The sequence below is a fragment of the Piliocolobus tephrosceles genome, chromosome 1 (assembly GCF_002776525.5).
Source record: "Piliocolobus tephrosceles isolate RC106 chromosome 1, ASM277652v3, whole genome shotgun sequence".
Classification (NCBI taxonomy): Eukaryota; Metazoa; Chordata; class Mammalia; order Primates; family Cercopithecidae; genus Piliocolobus; species Piliocolobus tephrosceles.
The window spans coordinates 2044397-2063752 of NC_045434.1; the positions used below are offsets into that span (position 1 = coordinate 2044397).

Here is a 19356-nt window from a genome sequence, read left to right on the forward strand (position 1 = left end):
GGGCAACATAGGTAGACCCTGTCTGTCTCTGGAGGAAAGTAAAAAAATTAGCCAGGCATGGTGGCGTGTGCCTATAGTCCCGTCTAGTCAGGAGGCCGAGGCGGGAGGATTGCACACACGCGCCTGTAATCCCAGCTACTAGGGAGGCTGAGGCAGGAGAATCGCTTGAACCCGGAGGTCGGAGGTTGCAGTGAGCTGAGATCTCGCCACTGCACTCCAGCCTGGCGACAGAGCAAGGCTCCGTCCCAGAACCAAAAAAGTTACGATGTAAAGTACTAGTTGTGATGTCACGATGCCTGCAACTTTGAAATAGTTTAACGACAATACATGCATATACATAGCTGCAGGTGGCGAGAGAGCAACCAGCAGAAATGGCAAAGTGCTGGGTTGTCTGATTGAGGCGGAGGTATACAGGTGTTCACTGCACTGTTTTCAACTGTTCCGTATGCGTTAAAATCATCTTAATACAATGTTAGAGGGAAAAAAAGACCCCGCCTTTCTTCTGCGCAGTCGCCGTGGGCACGAGCCGCACGCGGAGCCCTACGACTCCCTCCGGGTCCCACACACGCCGCTCCAGCCGTCCCTCCAGACTCCATCTGCGCATGCTCATGCCCCATCGCGCCCGCCCCGCCCCTCGGGCGTACGTGTGCGCGCAGGGCGCAGGCGCGCGGGTCCCGGCCGCCCGTGAGACGCCAGCTGCTGGACGCGGGCAGCCGTCTGAGGTGCAGGAGCTGCGGCAGGATGGAGCCGCTGAAGGTGGAAAAGTTCGCAACCGCCAACAGGGGAAACGGGCTGCGCGCCGTGACCGCGCTGCGCCCCGGAGAGCTGCTCTTCCGCTCGGATCCCTTGGCGTACACGGTGTGCAAGGGGAGTCGTGGCGTTGTCTGCGACCGCTGCCTCCTCGGGTGCGTACGGGGCGCCCTCGCCCACCTGAGTCGCGAGCTGTGTGGGGTGCTGGGGGCGTCGGGCGAGCGGCAGCCGCGGGACTCCTGCTGGATGGGGCTGCACAGGCAGCTTGGCGGTGCTGCCCCTGACGCGCGTGTGCCCGGGGGCGGGTCGCGGCTGACAGGCCCCGCCCGGACACCCCCCTAGGTTGCCGCAGCGGGGCTGGGGAGGGGGCCCAGGCTCAGCCACTGCCCCCCAGCCTGGGCTGCGGTGGAAATGGGAAGCCGTTGGGCAGACTTAAGGGGGAAGCGTTGTGTCGGGTAATTTTGCTGGGAAACCAGAAGTCTGTGTCCTGTGCGACAAGCTTCCTTGGTGCGGGTGGGGAAATCACAAGTGGCGGGCGTGGGGGTGGGTGGGAGCCGGGATGTGTATAAATCAGGCTCCCCTGCAGAGGCCCCGCCGGTAAAGCATCAGGCTTGCAGGAGGTGGAGGAATCTTGATGTTTACCGTGCACCTCTGTGGTCTGGGTTCTGGGAGGCCTGGGGATGCGAAGATGAACGGGACCTCCTTAAGGAGCCGAGGAAGTGAGAGAGAGAATTACAGTGTACCAGAAGGGCTGAAATAGAGGGGCCATTAATGTGCGGTGGGAGCATCAGACACGGGTCCCCGTGTGCTGTGCCGTTTAATGGCTGTGCAGGCATGTCTAACTCTTAACCACCTTTCTAGATGCAGGGATTCACGTGAAAGTGTTTTGGAAGCCTGGACGCACTGTGCTGACGTAAAGTGCTATGTGAAAGCAATTTATGGAAATGTGTAACATACATACATAGTCATAGGAATTGCATTCAGTCAACAAATACTATTGAGCTTCTGTGTGCGAGGAAGGAGTTCTGTTGTGAGATGAGTACAATGATTTTGTGCATGGCCGCTTTTCAGACCTGCCAGTCTGAGATTTAGGTGGGTGGAGGTGGGACGGTAAGTGCAAAACTCGTATCTGTAATTTGACCATTGTTCTTACTTTGTTCTCATTTGATTCGTACGCATTTTAAAGCTACCAAATAATAATTTTGTCTGTTGCTTTCTGAAGGAATGGTAACAGCGAAAACATCTGTTCGGGAGAGAGCAGCACCTTGAAGTTTTTGACTTCAAAACTTGTGGTTTTGAACAATTGATTTTTGTTGTGTGTGTGGTTGACAACAATTCATTCCTATCAAGGTAGTTCTTGGGACAGAAAAGTTTTGGGATGAATAAATGGCGACAGATTGGCAATTCAATCATTAGAGCTGCACTTGAGTCCTGTGACACACGGACTTGTGCATTTCCAAAATGAACTACACAAACCCTTTGTGGGCGGGGTGCTTGTGAATTTACTACACTATTTCATTAGTCTCATTCATTTTTCCTGTTTGCAGTAACTGTGGGGATTTAAGCAAAAAAGGAATTTCATGAAAGAGTACTGGGGGAGTTCTCAGTGTTGCTTTAAAGTCTGCGGAGACTTGACTGGACATGGGCCAGAGACAAGTCAGGATTGCACTGCAAAAGTAGTTGGGACTGGGGTCTGGGAGTATATCACTTCTGTCGCCTGATAATACTGGATTCTGCAGTATGCACCGTGAACACCATGGACACGGAACCCTGGTGCTGCTGCTGCTGCTCCTTGGGAATCTGGCTGTTGCTGGAGAGTTATTCTCTCAACCATTCTTCTTTGTGATACTAGCTTTTATTCAAAGTCCTCAGTGAGTGTCTTGGATTGGCTAAACTTAGGTCACTGCCTGCACCCTAGCTGCAAGGGAGGTTGAGAAGGTATTTAGCCTTTTTGGCTTTTAAGATAGAAAGCAGGCTCACTCTACTTCCCACTGATAGTTATCCAGTGGGGAAATCAGCACACAGAAACATAGAAAAAGGGATATAAGTAAATGCTAAGCATCTAAACAAAACAAGCTAAACAGATTCTTCATAATGACTAACAAATACTTATCAGTATTTTACACAGACACAAAATATTTGCACTTATTTTGGATTGCCGGGACACACAGTTCACTTACGTTGTGGTAGTTAGTTGCTCTGTTTGAACACTCCCATTTTAGTGGTTATAGTGTTCTGAAGAGCCTGGTTGGGAATCACTACAACCTGAAAATCGTGTTAGGGAAATGTTGGTGCCTTGTTTGATGTAGTTTTCTGCCACTGTTGAATGCCTGTCCTTAAGGGATAAGTTTCTGTATTACTTATCCTGTAAGTAAAATTTGTTTCTCTTTATTCACTGTCCATTGTGAAGTCTTTGAGAATAGTGCATCTTTCAATTTGTGTAGCCTCAGTGTCTAACATAGTAAGCCCTGAGTTTTAGTATGAATGTGTGGCAGAATTCTCCTCCTAACTGTCCCTGTCTTTCTGCTGCCTTCTGTCTGAATTAAGTATGGAATGAAAATGTTAGTTTGTAGCAATTAACAGTTACATGGGAAAGGAAAAATCAAAATAGAATTAAAAAGACAGATATTGATGATAACTACAGTCATGCACTGCATAACGACATTTTGGTCAACGAAAGACCACATATATGACAGCGGCCCTGTATGATTATATCATTTTTTAACTGTACCTTTTCTGTGTTTAGATACTTTTAGATACACAAATAGTTACCATTGTCTTACAGTTACCTACAGTATTCAGTATAGTAACATGCGGTGCAGGTTTATAGCCTTTGCACAGTAGGCAGTAGAGACAATACCTGCTAGCCTAGGTGTGTAGCAGGCTGCACACTCTAGGTTTATGCCAGGATACGCCATGTTGTTCCCACAACAATGAAATCACCTAATGATGTCCTTAAGGGATGTACAACTCTACTTCCTTAGGCTCCAGAAATAATGGTTACCAAGTTTTACATGAGTTCCTTTGGTCTAGAGCTGTTTTGATTAGTGGCTTTAGTTCTGTATGCTTGTTTTTGTTAATGGAGAAAGGTGAACCTGCTTCAAGGCTTATCTTACCTTTTTCCTCTCATTAAGGAATGGCTTCTGGTTTTTCATGTTGTGCCTGGAAAAGAAAATGAAGTATGTAAGTTGTAGAAAGAGTAAATGGCAATGAAATTATAACGTGAAATCACTTTTTTTTTTTTTTTTTAAGATGGAGTTTTGCTCTTGTTGCCCAGACTGGAGTGCAGTGGTGCGATCTTGGCTCACCGCAACCTCCGCTTCCTGGGTTCAAGCAATTCTCCTGCCTCAGCCTCCTGAATAGCTGGGATTACAGGCATGTGTCACCACGCCAGGCTAAGTTTTTGTATTTTTAGTAGAGATGGGGTTTCACCATGTTAGTCAGGCTAGTCTCAAACTCCTGACCTCAAGTGATCTACCTGCCTCAGCCTCCCAAAGTGCTGGGACTACACGTGTGAGCCACTGTCCCCGGCCTGAAATCACTTAGATTGTCCTTCTGCCATTGCATGGATTTTTAATTTGACGAAGATGGAAGAGGTTGATTGACAGTTGGGTATGGGTTATGTGTATTTCCTGTTGGCTTTGGTCAGTGTAGCACATAAAATTCCATTGTTATGGTTTTATTTGTAAACCTTCTCACTCCCTAGCTCTAAGTCTAATCTTCTTTATATCCCCAGGGCCTAGCACATGGGAGATGTTAATCATTCAAGGGTTAATATTTTGGGGAACTTTAAGTAGCTGTATGTTTGTTTTTGTTTTTCTCAAGTTCCAAGTTGCCTGCAGCTTCCATATCAAGAGTTACTTCTGGCAAACTCTAATGATAGTTTCTCCGGTAGTGTCAAGAGAATAGCTCATCCTGCATTAAGGCTGAGATGAGGCTTAGTGCCTCCCAGGAGGAAGGAGGATGACTTGGCAGTAGACGTGTCATCCCTTTCAGTCCTGGTGGATTGTGGGAAGCGGGGAGACAGAGGTAGGGAAAACAGATTGTGAGAAATATGTGTTCTGATCTTTCTTGGCTGGTTAAAGTTCTAGGGTTAGGGTGGGGATGTTAAATGGGTTGAGGGGACAGTCAACAGTAGAAGGCCTTTTGCTCTGCTCCTTATGTGGAATCTTGAGAGGAGATGTTATGCAGGTTAGTGATAGGCCGACACGGGCCTATAGCACAGCAGTGGTGGAAGGAAGTGGCTAGATAGTTGCGTTTGTGGTACCAGGGGATTTTGAAATGCTCTCATACCACTTTGAAGGAGGTGGAGGAGCTTATTGGCCTGGTGGAACAGCTGGCATCATGACAAAAGACTGTGTGACTATAGACTGGAGGTCAGGATCACAGACTCCAGGGATGAGAGCCAGCATGACATCCTAAAAGATGAGATGGGACCAGTTCAGCCATAGGACCTGATTACCTCCTTGCAGCAGAGACCAGTGAGGATCCCGAGAAACAACCCAGATCCAAGGTCTTTGATTTGTTTTTCTAAGACCAGCCGCTCGGGCACAAAAGAACCAGCGGGTAGGCAAGTGTAGGAGCAAAACTGCAAGTTTGTTTTTGGTAACCTAAGGTGTGGGGGAGAAGTCTGTCGGCCTCCGGCAAAGGAGGCCGGCAGAGTCCCCCCGGTGAAGCTCTCGGACGGAGTTCCCACAGTCCTGACATCCCGACAGGAGTGGGGCTGTGAGAAGGCCGCGTGGCTCACTGGCCAAGAGTGGCTTTTCTAGGAGTGGGAGGGCAATAGGCGGGGCACGGGCGTGTCGGGGGGCGTTCCACAGGTGCGACCAGGTAAATCTTGGTCTCTTCGGATTGACGTCACCTGGCACATGCCCAGTTGGTCTGCACCGTCCCGGGTCACCGGCTGCATTTTCGCGGGCGCGGGAAAAGTTGGGAGGGGGGGATGAAGAACCCGGAGGTGCACCATCTTGCCTCCGTTCATCCAAACAGTCCAACCTTTTATTGATAATAGTGATAAAGGGGCGCCGTGGTCTGTCTGGCTACTTCCTGCTGTTAAGGGGCGTTGTTAAGGTCGGGGCCCATGGTTGGTATTTGGACGTATGGATGAAGAATAAAATAAGGCACAGTATTAGTGTAGGAATGAGGAATGGAAGCATTTGTTGGAATATGGGCAAAACCCAGAAGGAAGGTCCTGGCAAGGTTGGGGACTATGAGGTAGTTAAGAAAATTTAGTAAGTTTGAGGTGAGTGGGGGAAAGCCAAACTGATTTCCACTGATTGCTTTCGGTAGGGGCCCTTTTTAGCTGGGAATGAGGAACGAGTGCGCAAAGTAGTTGTTGGCCAGGCAGCAATTAAGGAGTGGAGTTTTTCGTGGAGTGGATGGCTTTCCCCTTACTCCTACTACAGAGATACTGGATGGAAGGCTACGTCCAGAGAAGGACGGCAAAACAGAATAGGTAGCCTCGCTGTTGATTAAAAAAGTAATTGTCTTACCCGCTACCAGGAGAGTTACCCGCGGCTCGGCGAGGGTGATGGGGGTCCCCGAGTCTCGGCACCTTCAGTTGTCGTCGTCCAGATGTAGGAGCTGGAAGGAGCTCCCAGGATCCTGGGAAGGGGGGTCACGTGGAGGCGCGGCACCTGTTCTCAGGGTGGGGCAATCAGACTTCCAGTGTCCTCCCTCCTGGCAAGCAGGGCAGGGGGTTGCTGGTGGACGACGGTTAGGACATTCACTGGCCTGATGTCCTGATGCCTTGCACTTATAGCAAGGCTGCGTTGGGGCTCGGGGACCTTGCGGACACCTGTTGGCATAGTGTCCTGCCTTGCCGCACTTATAGCAGGCAGGCTCCTTTTGTAGCCTTGGAGTCTGCGGAGTATGTGCTCTCTGGCCTGGGGTTACGACTGGGCTGTAAAGCCGCTGCTAGGAGCTGTAACTCAGCCGTCTCCTCTCTGGAGCTATAGACCTTAAAGGCTAATTTAACTAGGTCTTGTATTGGTGCCTGAGGACCATCCTCTACCTTTTGACGTTTTTACGAATGTCAGGAGCTGATTGAGAAATGAAATAAGACGGCAAAATGGTGGCCCCTGTGGGGGAGGCCGGATCTAACCGGGTATACTGGGTTAGAACCTCAGTCAGTTTAGGGTAGAGGTTAGGATAACCTGGAGGTCATGCCAAGTTAAGTCATAGGCCTGACAAAGGTGTCTAAATTCCTTTATGTATATGGTAGGATTAGCTGAGAAATCACCTAAACGCTTCTCAATTTTGGAAAGATCGGCCAATGAAAAAGGGACATGTACTCTGACTACCCCCTCCGCCCCAGCCACCTCTCGCAAAGGCGCTAACACTGTAGGAGGGTGCGGGGCAGGAGTGGAGACATCAGCAGGGCACTTAGAGCGGGTGTGTGCAGAGACAGGAGACTCAAGACAGCCAGTTGGGGGCCCCGAAGGAGGCATGGGACCGAGTGGATTACTAGTAGATAAGGAGGAGGAAGAAGGAGTCTGGATGGGGGGAGGAGGAGGAGTCTGGGCAGGAGGGGAGGGGGTGGGGAGAGTGGGGAGAGAAGGAGTATAGGGACGAGAGCCTAAGGCCCAAAAGCCTTGTATGTAATTAATTTCGCACCACGTGCCTAGCCGCTGGCAGAAATTGCTGAGGTCGATCACGCCACAGTGGAAAGGAAAATTAACCGCTTCTTCCTAAGGTCTTGTTCGAGCTGTAAGGTTTTTAAATTGGCTAGGAGGCACCCTAAGGGGGTGCTCTTTGGAAATTTGGACTGGGGGGGTTTCCCGTTTGTTTCCTCTTTACTTACACAATGGACACAATGGAAATGGAAGTGGATCTCTGCCTGGCTTCAAAGCGTCCTTTGGAACCAGCAGAGACAGACTGGAGGCTCATGGAGCCAAAGTGGAGATTACCTTCAGGCGGACGTCTCCGTCCTGAACGGGTCTCCCGAGCCACTTGGTGGCTCAAAATGGACCTCGGACCTGTGCAGGATTTCTGGCCGAGGGAGGTAAAGAGGAGACAAGGGCACTTACCCCAGAGAGGCCATGAGAGTGAGGGAAGCGGGTCTCAGGTCCTGGTCCGTCTGCGGTGTGGGAGCAGGAGGAGGTTCCTCAACCCCTAGAGGCCTGAGGAGGGGTCTCCTCCCGGGTCTTCGGCACCAACTGATTTGTTTTTCTAAGACCAGCCCAGCGGGTGCAAAAGAACCAGCGGATAGGCAAGTGTAGGAGCAAAACTGCAAGTTTATTTTTGGTAACCTAAGGTGTGGGGGAGAAGTCTGTCGGCCTCCGGCAAAGGAGGCCGGTAGAGTCCCCCCGGTGAAGCTCTCGGACGGAGTACCCACAGCCCTGACATCCCGACAGGAGTGGGGCTGTGAGAAGGCCGCGTGGCTCACTGGCCAAGAGTGGCTTTTCTAGGAGTGGGAGGGCAATAGGCGGGGCACGGGCGTGTCGGGGGGCGTTCCACAGGTGCGACCAGGTAAATCTTGGTCTCTTCGGATTGACGTCACCTGGCACATGCCCAGTTGGTCTGCACCGTCCCGGGTCACCGGCTGCATTTTCACGGGCGCGGGAAAAGTTGGGAGGGGGGGATGAAGAACCCGGAAGTGCACCATCTTGCCTCCGTTCGTCCAAATAGTCTTCTTGACACTATTTCTTCTAGAATGTCCTATAAGACCTTGGAGGGAAACCTACCCAAAAGCAACCATTTAAACCTGTCCGGGTAAGGAGTTCAACCAAGTCTGAGTATTAACTGGAAGAGATTGAGATACTGTTCGACAAGTTTGAAATTTCCTGGATATTTATTAGAGTAGATATTCATGAGTAATATTAGATTAATTACAGAAAAAATGGCACATGTTCAGGAGACAGATTAGATCAGTTATAGAAAATAGAGCCGGCTGGGCATGGTGGCTCATGCCTGTAGTCCCAGCACTTTGGGAGGTTGAGGCAGGTGGATCGCTTGAGCCCATAAGTTCAAGATGAGCCTCTGCAACAGGGCAAAACCCTGTCTCTACTAAAAATACAAATAATTACCCGGGTGCATGCCTGTAGTCCCAGATACTGAGAAGGCTGAGGTGGGAGAATCAGTTGAGCCCAGGAGGTGGAGGTTGCAGTGAGTGGAGATCACACCACTGCACTCCAGCCTGGGTGACAGAGTGAGACCCTGTCTCAAAAAAGAAAAAAAAAAAAGGCAGCTGCATTTGAGTTGCAGTGTGAGTAAATGTGACCAGGCAATAAAGGGTAGTGTCTCACTGCGTTTGGTGAGATGATGGAATCTCTCTTGGCCAAGGACTGAACCTGGGGTGGAGCCGGGAGGGAATGTCTTCACTTATGAGGGTAAGAAGAAGAGGTGCCAGAAAAGGCAACAGCATTGGTAATTGAAAAGTTTAAGGACAGCTAGGGAAGTGGTTGCTAAGTGACTCAGCCTTAGGAGAGATTGGAAATAGTCTTCTAGGAGAGAAGCATAAATTGCCTGGTGAAATGTAGGATTGTTGAAAAGTGCTGAGGGTCTACTTAAAACTTGTGTTCATTTATTTAAAGTGGGAACAGTTAGTTGGGTCATGTTTCCCTCCTCTCCCAATTGCCAGCTGCTTGGCTACGAGAACTGGATTTACCCAGGATTACTAGGTTAGTATGATGGACGGAGAGAAGGGACAGGAAGTTGAAGTTGTAGGCAAGGGAGGGTGTAATTGTGGATCATGGTTTCTCAGGGTCGAATGGGGTCGTCAGGAAGGTGATGGCCAGTGAAATGTGGCCTAATCAATGGATTAGAGGTCCTCATGTGGTCAGAGAAATGGTGAGTGATCAGATGATGGGTCGAGTTGACATGTCCATGCTTAGAAGTAGTGTGTGTCTTGATACAACAGGGTTCGGGGTGTGGCAGAACATGGCCAAGGTACGGAGTAAGAAAAGATTTTTGGTCAGGAAACCCAAAGGCTGAGGTGTTAGTTGAATTATCTAAATACATGAAGTTACTAAGAATGTTAGACAATGGAATGAATAGTTTCAGCAAAGGCACAATTCTCACACTGGCTACAATAACCCAAGCTTTAAGGGTCAGTAGAGTAGAAGAGGCTAGTGGAGACAGGGAAGCGCTTACCTCTGTGCAAATAATGTAAAAAGACATTACTGGGTCTACGGCTGATTTTGTGACATACGGTTAGCACCAGGCATAAGTGAATTGCTGCAGTGTTACAGACTCTTCCTTGGAGGCCCTGCAGGTCACGCGACCAGCAAAATCATTTCAAACAGCAGAACCTTGAACGATGGCTTGAAGTAGGATTTGCAACTTCCTGGGCAGTGGCTAATGGGTCTGGGACTTGGAATAAAATAAGGTGGAAGAATTGATAATAGTGTGGTTTGGGAAAGGACTTTATGGATGTGACTACGTTTTTCTTTTTAAGTGGGAGTCATAATTCCTGCTGCTTCTACTGCTTCCTTTTCTTCTGCAAGGAGGTTTGGGAAAGGGCTTTATGACTGAGCCCTGGTGAAAACATTTGGTCCATGTGAATGCCACAGCAGAGGGCGTTCTTAATCAGACAGGATGGCCTGCTTTGTGGATAGCAGTCAGTTGTTCTTCAGACAGCCTGGTGCTTGCTCAAAGGGCTCAGGAACAGAGCAGCCATGGGGACAGGGATAGAGGCTGGTGCCTGGAACTCAACAGTGCAGCCTTCCCCTCACGATAGCCATGTGGCTTCTGCTGGTACAGAGTGCCCAGTTTGCTGCCAGTACTAACTTGTCCTGATTCCCCAAATGGCAACACATCTTCAGGACCAGCCAGCCACCTTGTGTCCGGTTTTTATGGTAGAACTTTTTGTCATGGGGGGTCAGTTGGAACATCAGTTTTTTTCCTGCACTTGGATTTGTCTTCCCTGCGTGTAATACCATCTCTGAGATCCACTGAGAATCTTCGATAGAGCTGTAATATTCCCCACAGGTTGCCTCTGACCTTCACAGAAAGAATTGGAGCAATGGGCTCTAATGCTTGTGGTTTTAACTGTTTATGTTTGCCGATTTCCTCATTGGATGACTAGTGGTGGGATGTAGAGCAAGTCTGCCTTCTATCAAAAAAGCCAAAAACGCTAAATACCTTCTCAACCTCCCTTGCAGCTAGGGTGCAGCAGTGACCTAAGTTCGTTCAATCTAAGACGCTCTCTGAGGACTTTGAATAAAAGCCTCACAAAAGTATCACAAAGAAGAATCATTGAGAGAATAACTCTCTAGCAACAACCAGTTTCCCAAGGAGCAGCAGCAGCAGCAGCAGCAGCAGGGCCCAGTGTCTGGTGCTGGTGGTACATACTGCAGAATCCAGCATTATCAGGCAACAAGTGATATAGTCCCCAGCCCCAGCCCCTGCTCTTAACATACTCTGGCATTTCAGGCAACTGGTGTTATAGACCAGTGGTTCTCAGATCTTTTAGTCTCAGGACCCCTTTATGCTTTTACAAATTATCAAAATGGATTTGATAGGGATTTAAAAAACGTTATTGAGAGTGCTGATGATGTTTTGTTTATGCGGGTTTTATCTATTTATATTTACTGCACAAAAATTAAAACTAAGTTTTGAAAATACCTATTTAAACATTAATTTAAGGCTGGGCATGGTGGCTCGCGCCTGTAATTCCAGTACTTTGGGAGGCCGAGGCAGGCAGATAACATGAACCCAGGAGTTTGAGACCAGCCTGGCCAACAGAGCAAAACCCTCTCTCTACTAAAAATACAAAAGTTAGCCAGATGTGGTGGTGCATGCCTGTAATCCAGCTACTTAAGAGGCTGAGGCAGAAAAATGGCTTGCATCTGGGAGGTAGAGGTTGCAGTGAGCCGAGATTGTGCCACTGTGCTGCAGCCTGGGCAACGCAGTGAGACCCTGTCTCCAATAAAAACCCAACAACAACAACAACAATGACAAAATATACTTGTGTGTGTATACATTTGATTGTTTGATTCCTTAAAAAATTGTTACATATATGTAAATTTTTACGTTGTAACAATTTTTAAAGAAATCAAACTATATTTTCTTTTACTGAGATAGAGTCTCGCTTTGTTGCCCAGTCTGGAGTGCAATGGTGCAATCTCAGCTCACTGCAACCTCTGCCTCCCAGGTTCAAGCGATTCTCCTGCCTCAGCCCCCTTAGTAACTGGGACTATAGGCCCATATGTATTTTTTAAAACAACGAAAATTTAATGAGGATTGCATTGCTTTGCGTTTTTTTCATGTCTCTCTAAAGTCTGGCTTAATCAAAGACCCTTAGGTCTGGGTGTGGTGGCTTACACCTGTGATCCCAGTGCTTTGTTAGGACAAGGTGGGAGGATCTTTTGAGGCCAGGAGCTCACGACCAGCTTGGGCAACATAGGGAAACTTCATCTTGTTAAAAAAAAACACACAAAAATTATCTGGGTGGGATGGTGTGCACCCTTGTAATCACAGTTACTTAGGAGGCTGAGGTGGGAGGACCACTTGAGCCTAGGAGGTCAAGGCTGCAATAAGCCATGATCATGCCTCTGGACTCCAGCCTGGGGGGCATACGCATTCAGACCGTAGCATCTGGTTCATCTTCTTTTTTTTTTCTTTTTAAGATAAGCAAGTATGTATGTGTGTTCTTATTTTCTATTCTTATTTTTGCACTTGCTATTTTAACTTAGTGTCTATTGGAAATCCCTCTATTATCAGTTCATGGAGATCTTTCTTATTCTTTATAGCTCCATAATACTCCATTTTATGTAGCCACTTCTTTCTACTTTCCTGTGTGTGGATATTTAGGCAATTTCCAGTATTTTGCAGTTGTGCATATCGCTCTAATGAATAACCTTGCGTGTGTGTGTTTTTGTATTGTTGCTGGTGTATCCTCAGGGTACATTCCTCAAAGTGGGATTTCTGGGTGAAGGTGTAAAACCTGTGTGGGGTTGTACCATTTTGCATTCCCATTAATGATGTATGTGAGTTCTTGTTTCCCTTAGCTTTGCAGCCTGAGCTTTTGAAGTTTTGCTAAGCTGATGGGTGAGACGTGGGATCTTAGTACAGTTTTAATTTGCATTTAAATTGCATTATGGATGAAGCTAAACATCTTTTCATGTGTTTAAAGGCCATATTTATATCTTTTGGGGATTTGTCTTTATTTATCTTTTGCTCATTTTTCTTGTTTTTTCCTTTTTCTTTTTTTTTTTTTTCCTCTAGAGACTGGGGTCTCCCTGTGTTACCCAGGCTGTAATGCAGTGGTATGATCATAGCTCCCTGCAGCCTCGAATTCCTGGGCTCAAGTGATCCTCCCTCCTCCACCTCCAGAATTTTCTGAGCAGCTGAGACCACAGGTGTGCCACATCATGCCGAGCTAATTAAAAAAAAATTTCTTTTTAGAGATGAGATCTCCCTAGGAGGCTGTCCTCCCACTTACTTTGAGATTCTTTTGGGGATTGTCTGATTTGATTTTACATTTAACTCTGTGTGTGCTACCATCTGTAGCACCTTGTAGATCAAGTTCCAGATGATTTTCCATTTCTATCTGGGAGTTCCCCATTCTCTCTTAATCAGATGTGATGCTCCCTCTGGTGGACAATGGAGTAAAAAGCATACAAACATTTTTCAATAAGGCAACTTGTTTTTTAGCCACTAAAACACTATCGCTGAGTGGTCTCCTTCATGAACCCCCCTTCCAAACTGTTCTTAGCCTCTAATATTTGCCATTAACTCTGATTTTGAATTAGACCAAAAAAGGGCAAACAAGTTAAATTTTGTTATAAATATCTATATAATACTCACTAATGAAATAGCACTGGTCAGATTTACATGGTGTAGTGGCTTATTAATGATGACCATGTTTTTCACAATCAGAGTTGAAACGTGTGCTTGAAACTAGTAGTTTTACTTGGAGTTGGTATGATCTGGAGGGAAAATTGTGCTTGCTAATCTCCTTACAGTTTATTACTGCAAGAAGATTCTGTGTAAATGAGTTTTTCTTCTAGTTTTTGACATAATAATTACTTGTTAGTAGAAAAAATAAAGGCCACTTATGGGATAACCTTGAGTTTTATATCTCATTCTACTATTTGAAAAGTGAAAATGGACAGAGCCATTACTAGTTGTTTAAATACAGTACAATCAAGAATGTTTCCTTTTTAAAGTTTACTTGTTGTCAGTTTACTGTTTTACACATGGCCTATTCATGTTTAGTTTTAAACATTTAAAAGCATTTGTAACAGTAGGCTAATATTGATCTTTTTGTTTGTTTGAGACAGAGTGTCACTGCGTCACCCAGGCTGGTGTGCAGTGGTGTGATCCCGGCTCACTGCAGCCTCAACCTCCTGGGCTGAAGTCATCCTCCTACCTCAGCCTTGAGTAGCTGGGACCACAGGCATGCACCACCATGCCTGGCTAATTTTTATATTTTTTGTAGAGATGGGGTTTCACCATGTTGCCCAGCCTGGTCTTGAACTCCTGGGCTCCAGCAATTCACCTGCATCGGCCTCCCAAAGTGCTGGGACTACAGGTGTGAGATACCCGCATCTGGCCAATATTGATTTTTAAAATTCATTACTTGGGTTGAGAATTATAATGTAAGGAAGTCCTCTTTTTGTTGTTGTTCTTATTGCCTTTGCAGCAAAAATAAATAAGACCTACCACAAGGGGATAAGATAGACTGATAGACTGGGCAGATTTGAATATATACAAGTTAAAAACATCCTTATGTTAAAGAACCATCTTATAATGAAAAAAATCAGGAAATTGCCCGGGCATGGTGACTCACGCTTGTAATCCCAGCACTTTGGGAGGCTGAAGTGGGCAGATCACGAGGTCAAGAGATCGAGACCATCCTGGCCAACATGGTGAAATCCCGTCTCTACTAAAAATACAAAAACTAAGCTGGGCGTGGTAGTGCATGCCTGTAGTCCCCGCTACCTGGGAGGCTGAGGCAGGAGAATCACGTGAACCTGGGAGGTGGAAGTTGCAGGGAGCTGAGATCATGCCACTGCACTCCAGCCTGGCAACAGAGCAAGACTTCGTCTCAAAACAATAACAACAAACAATAAGTCAAGAAATTGAGGAAAATATTTCAAAATAAAAAGGAATATTCTTTTTTTTTTTTTTGAGGTGAAGTCTCACTCTGTCACCCAGGCTGGAGTGTGGTGGCATGATCTGAACTCACTGCAGCCTCTGCCTCCTGGGTTCAAGCAATTCTCCCACCTAAGCCGCCTACCTCAGCGCTCTAGCCGGGACTACAGATGCGTGCCACCACCCCCGGCTATTTTTTTTTTTTTTTTTTTGGTATTTTTGGTAGAGATGGGGTTTTGCCATGTACCCAGGCTGGTCTCGAACTCCTGAGCTCAAGTAATCCACCTGCCTTGGCCTCCCAAAGTGCTGGCATGGCCAAAAGATGTATATTCGTAATATATAAAAATTGTTCATAAATTGATATGAGAAAGCAGCTTACTTCTGAAGTGTACTAACTGATTCTTGGGACTTTTTCCCTCTTTGTGTCTGTCTTTGAATAGCTCTAATCTTCAGATTTCCTTTGAGAAATTCCCTTGTGACTCGTTGGTTCTCAACATTGGCTACACATTGAAAGCACCCAGGGAGCTTTAAAAAATGCCGATGCATGGGTCCTGCCCTCAGAGATTCTCATGTAATTTGTCTAGAGTGTGGCTTGAACATAGACATTTTTAATACTCCTCAGGTTACTGTGGAGCAGTCTGGGTTGACAGCTGCCATCTTTCTTTTCCATCTTCACTGACTCCCCGCTTCTCTGTGTCTTTATATTCGAGGGCTAAGGTGAAGTTGCCACAGCTGGGATTAGTCCAACTGCTTATAATATCTATAAATAATTCTGCATGTTCAATTTTAAACTGGACATTGACATTAGCATGTTCTGTTTCCACGTAAATAATTGTCATAGGTAGAACAAACAGGAATTCTGTTGAATTTTTAATCGGCATGGTTGTGGTTGATGTTTCTCACTAATGAATTTGAGTGTATAAAAATTTCATCCTTGTTAGCGTTTTTTAGCTGCTGTGTTTACCTCTTGTTAGATAGAAAGTAGAGTTAACTGGAAAGATTTATGTGGTACCAGAGATCTAGAAACCTTGGGTATGAGGTAAGCGTTTCTCTGGGCAGTTTAATTTTTGAGTTTTTGACTCTAATATTGGATGCTCGGTTTTGGTGGTGAAAACTTAAGCATCTTACAAAAAGACTTACTTAACATCTATGAATCATTGGTATTTTACAAATTTGCCTGTGGGATTTAAAAAATATCCAGATGTCTGAGCAACATCCTTAAGGATCCCGTAATTGTGTAAAGCTTCACAGGTAATGGTAATGCATAGCTGGAGGTGAGAAACTTTGGGAAAGAAAAAAAAAAAGTCATGATACAGTCAAATAAGTGGTATAGATAACAACTCTGGAGGAATAACCAGTTGGGAAATGCATAGACATTGTATAGCAGACCATTATGACTGCAGCGACGTGCCGTTTGTATAGATTATAGGTTGGGGTAGAGTCCGTAACACAGAAGGCCTTGATGAGGCTAAAAGATTTTGAACTTTATTTTCTAGGTACAACTGTTGAGGAGCCCATAAAGATTTTTGGGCTGCAGTGTGAAGTGCACATGGAAGATTTGTGTGGGAATCTTGATTTGGGTGAATTGTGTGATGAGGGAGAGAAGTGGAAAGACTGCAGATGAGAATTCCAGTTAGGAGAAAATGTGCATTATTCTAGGTGGGAAGTGATGAGGGCCTGAGCTAGGGGAGTGGTAGAGGGCCTGGAACCAAACATGGTGAGGAGTTGACCCACTTTGTTGACCGATTAAAGGGCAGGGAATAAGCGAAGGGCGAGTGCTGGGTTTTGAGCTAGAACTGTTGGAATAGCGGTGATACTACTGCTATGTGAAGTCATTGGTGTGAGGTTCATCTCCCGGTAATAAGTTAGGCAGCAAAAGATAGCATTGCTGAGGATCAAGCTTAAGAGAAAAGCTTCTCAGGATTGGGAGGTAGAAGACGTCCGTAAATGGGTTAGTAGTGCCCCTTTTTGGCCTAGTTTTTACTACCTGGGTAAGTAGGGTAAGCAATTTAATCTGAGTCTCAGTTTTACCTTTTTGAAATGAAGGTATTGAGTGATTTCTGACATCCTTTTAAAGTTTTCTGCAGTTTTAGGAAACCATTTATGTGTTTGCTACAGCTGCCTCCTCCTACTCTTTGTTTTTTCGAAAGAGACAAGGTCTCACTATGTTGCCCAGGCTGGCCTCAAACTCCTGGCCTCAAGTGATCCTCCTACCTCAGCCCCCCTCTCCTCCCCAGCAGTAGCTGGGACTACAGGCCAACGTGCCTGGCTACCTCCTCCTTTTTTTGTAACAGCTTTATTGAGATATAACTCATATGCCATACCATTCACCTATTTAAAGTGATATAAAGTAACATTAACTTTACCCTTTTATTTATTTAAGTGTACCATTCAGTGGCATTAAGTACATACCAACATCACCATAATCGACTTTAGAAAATTCTTATCACCTACAAAAGAAACAACGTACCTTAAGGCTGTCTTCCACTGTAATTAAACAGAGGAAAACATTAGGATTAAACCCTTGAATTGAGGCTCTACTACGTACCTGCCTTGTGAATTTGCAGGGCCGGCTGGAACTCCCTTCCACTTCAGACCGGCTCCTTGCAGTGCTGGCCCAGGAGGTGGCAGTGTGGGAACACTAGGAGGGAAAAGGGCTGGAGGAATCCCCCTGCATTTAGAAACAGGCTGTGCAGTTACATCTGTTTGTAGTAGTACATGTAGTTGTTATCCAGGCATCCTCCGAGGATCATAGATTGAAAGTCTCCTTGCTGAAGATTTTGCTAATGCAGAGTATTGTCCTTACTTGTTGGTCATGTTTCCTAGTCATCTAAACCTACGTTAACCTTCTTGTCTGGTTTCTATCTTTCGTTACATAGTGACTCTTTCATCATTTAAATGACTCTCACTGTGTCTGGGAATCATCTGTCTAGTCTTTCAGCCATTTTTTTTCTCATTTAACCTTTTCGCCCCGGTACTTTCTTGGGTCCCTTTCTACCCTATCCATTGTTTGTCCTTTTTCCTCCTAGTCAGGAGCCATGGGCGTTCTCCAAGATACTGGTTCTTATCTTTGGCTGCACACTGGAATCACCTGGGGAGCTTTGAAAAATCCTGATGCCTGGGCAACACTCAATACTCATCGAATCAGAGCCTTTGGAGGTGGGACGCAGGCATTATTATTATTATTTTTTTTTTTTTTGAGACAGAGTCTCACTTTGTCGCCCAGGCTAGAGTGCAGTAGCGCGATCTCAGCTCACTTTGCAAGCTCCGCCTCCCAGGTTCACACCATTCTCCTGCCTCAGCCTTCTGAGTAGCTGGGACTACAGGCGCCCACCACCACGCCCAGCTATTTTTTTTTTTTTTTCCCGTATTTTCAGTAGAGACGGGGTTTCACCAGGTTAGCCAGGATGGTCTCAATCTCCTGACCTCGTGATCCACCCACCTCAGCCTCCCAAAGTGCTGGGATTACAGGCGTGAGCCACCACGCCCGGCCATTATTTTTTAATCTTTTAATTACCTACTAAATATTTTTCCGTCATCATCTTTTATCCAATCTGAAAAACATGGACTAATTTAACTAGATTAAATAAAAATATGGATTTTAAATATTATAGATAAAATTTAAATTTATAATATGTCAGTTGAATGCTGTCCACTCTCTCAAGCGATGTATGAATCTCAGCTTTTTCTCTTGAATTGCCTATTAACAGTTCTTTTTATTCTTACTTGTAAATGTCACTTATATTGCTTTCTTTCTTCTATTGCCACTGCCACCATCCTAGAATAGGCTGTAGTTTTGGTTCCTGCCTTTCAGCCAAGGAGCGCATCTGTAGTTGAACAGAGTTGCGTTCAGACATGATTACACAGTAGTCTTGGTTTTGTTTTGATCCATTACAGTCACAGCGTGGCCCTGTCTGAGGTCCATGTTCTGTGAAATTCTTTATGTTCAGCGGAAGGACACCACTGCCTCCCTGTGAGGGCCTGGCCAGCTTGGAGCCACACCTGCCCACCTGATAGTATCGGTTGGTTCCTGCATGTCAGCGGCAGCTCCTCTCTAGAGCTGTGTCTTTGTTGATTATATCTATTTACAGATCCTCCCTACTGCAATCTGTTCTATGAAGTGTTGCCATATTAGTAGTCTTCCCTAAATATGCCTTTAATGACTGATTCTTATTTCTTTTTTTTGAGACAAAGTTTCGCTCTTGTTGCCCCGGCTGGAGTGCAATGGTGCCATCTGGACTGACTGCAACCTCCACCTCCTGGGTTCAAGCGATTCTCCTGCCTCAGCCTCCCCGGTAGCTGGGATTATTGACGCCCGCCATGATGCCCCGCTAATTTTTTTGTATTTTTAGTAGAAACGGAATTTTGCCATGTTGGCCAGGCTGGTCTTGAACTCCTGACCTTAGGTAATATGCCTGCCTCGGCCTCCCAAAGTGCTGGGATTACAGGCATGAGCCACCATGCCCGGCTGACAGATTCTTATTTCATCAAGCATAACTAGTGGTCCTTTCTAATCTGACCCAACTCTGGCCAGCTTTGTTTCCCAGTGTATCCTGTGTTTTAGTC

General features: G+C 46.1%; 1 protein-coding gene across 1 annotated transcript in view; it reads left to right on the forward strand.

The window, feature by feature from the left end:
• Positions 1-627: 627 nt before the first annotated feature.
• SMYD3 (SET and MYND domain containing 3) overlaps positions 628-19356 on the forward strand; it is a 758954-nt gene continuing 740225 nt past the window's right edge. Inside the window, exon 1 of the mRNA XM_026455096.1 lies at positions 628-905. Within this exon, the coding sequence (XP_026310881.1) occupies positions 742-905 (164 nt within the window). The 5' untranslated portion in view covers positions 628-741. The remainder of the gene's footprint in view (positions 906-19356) is intronic.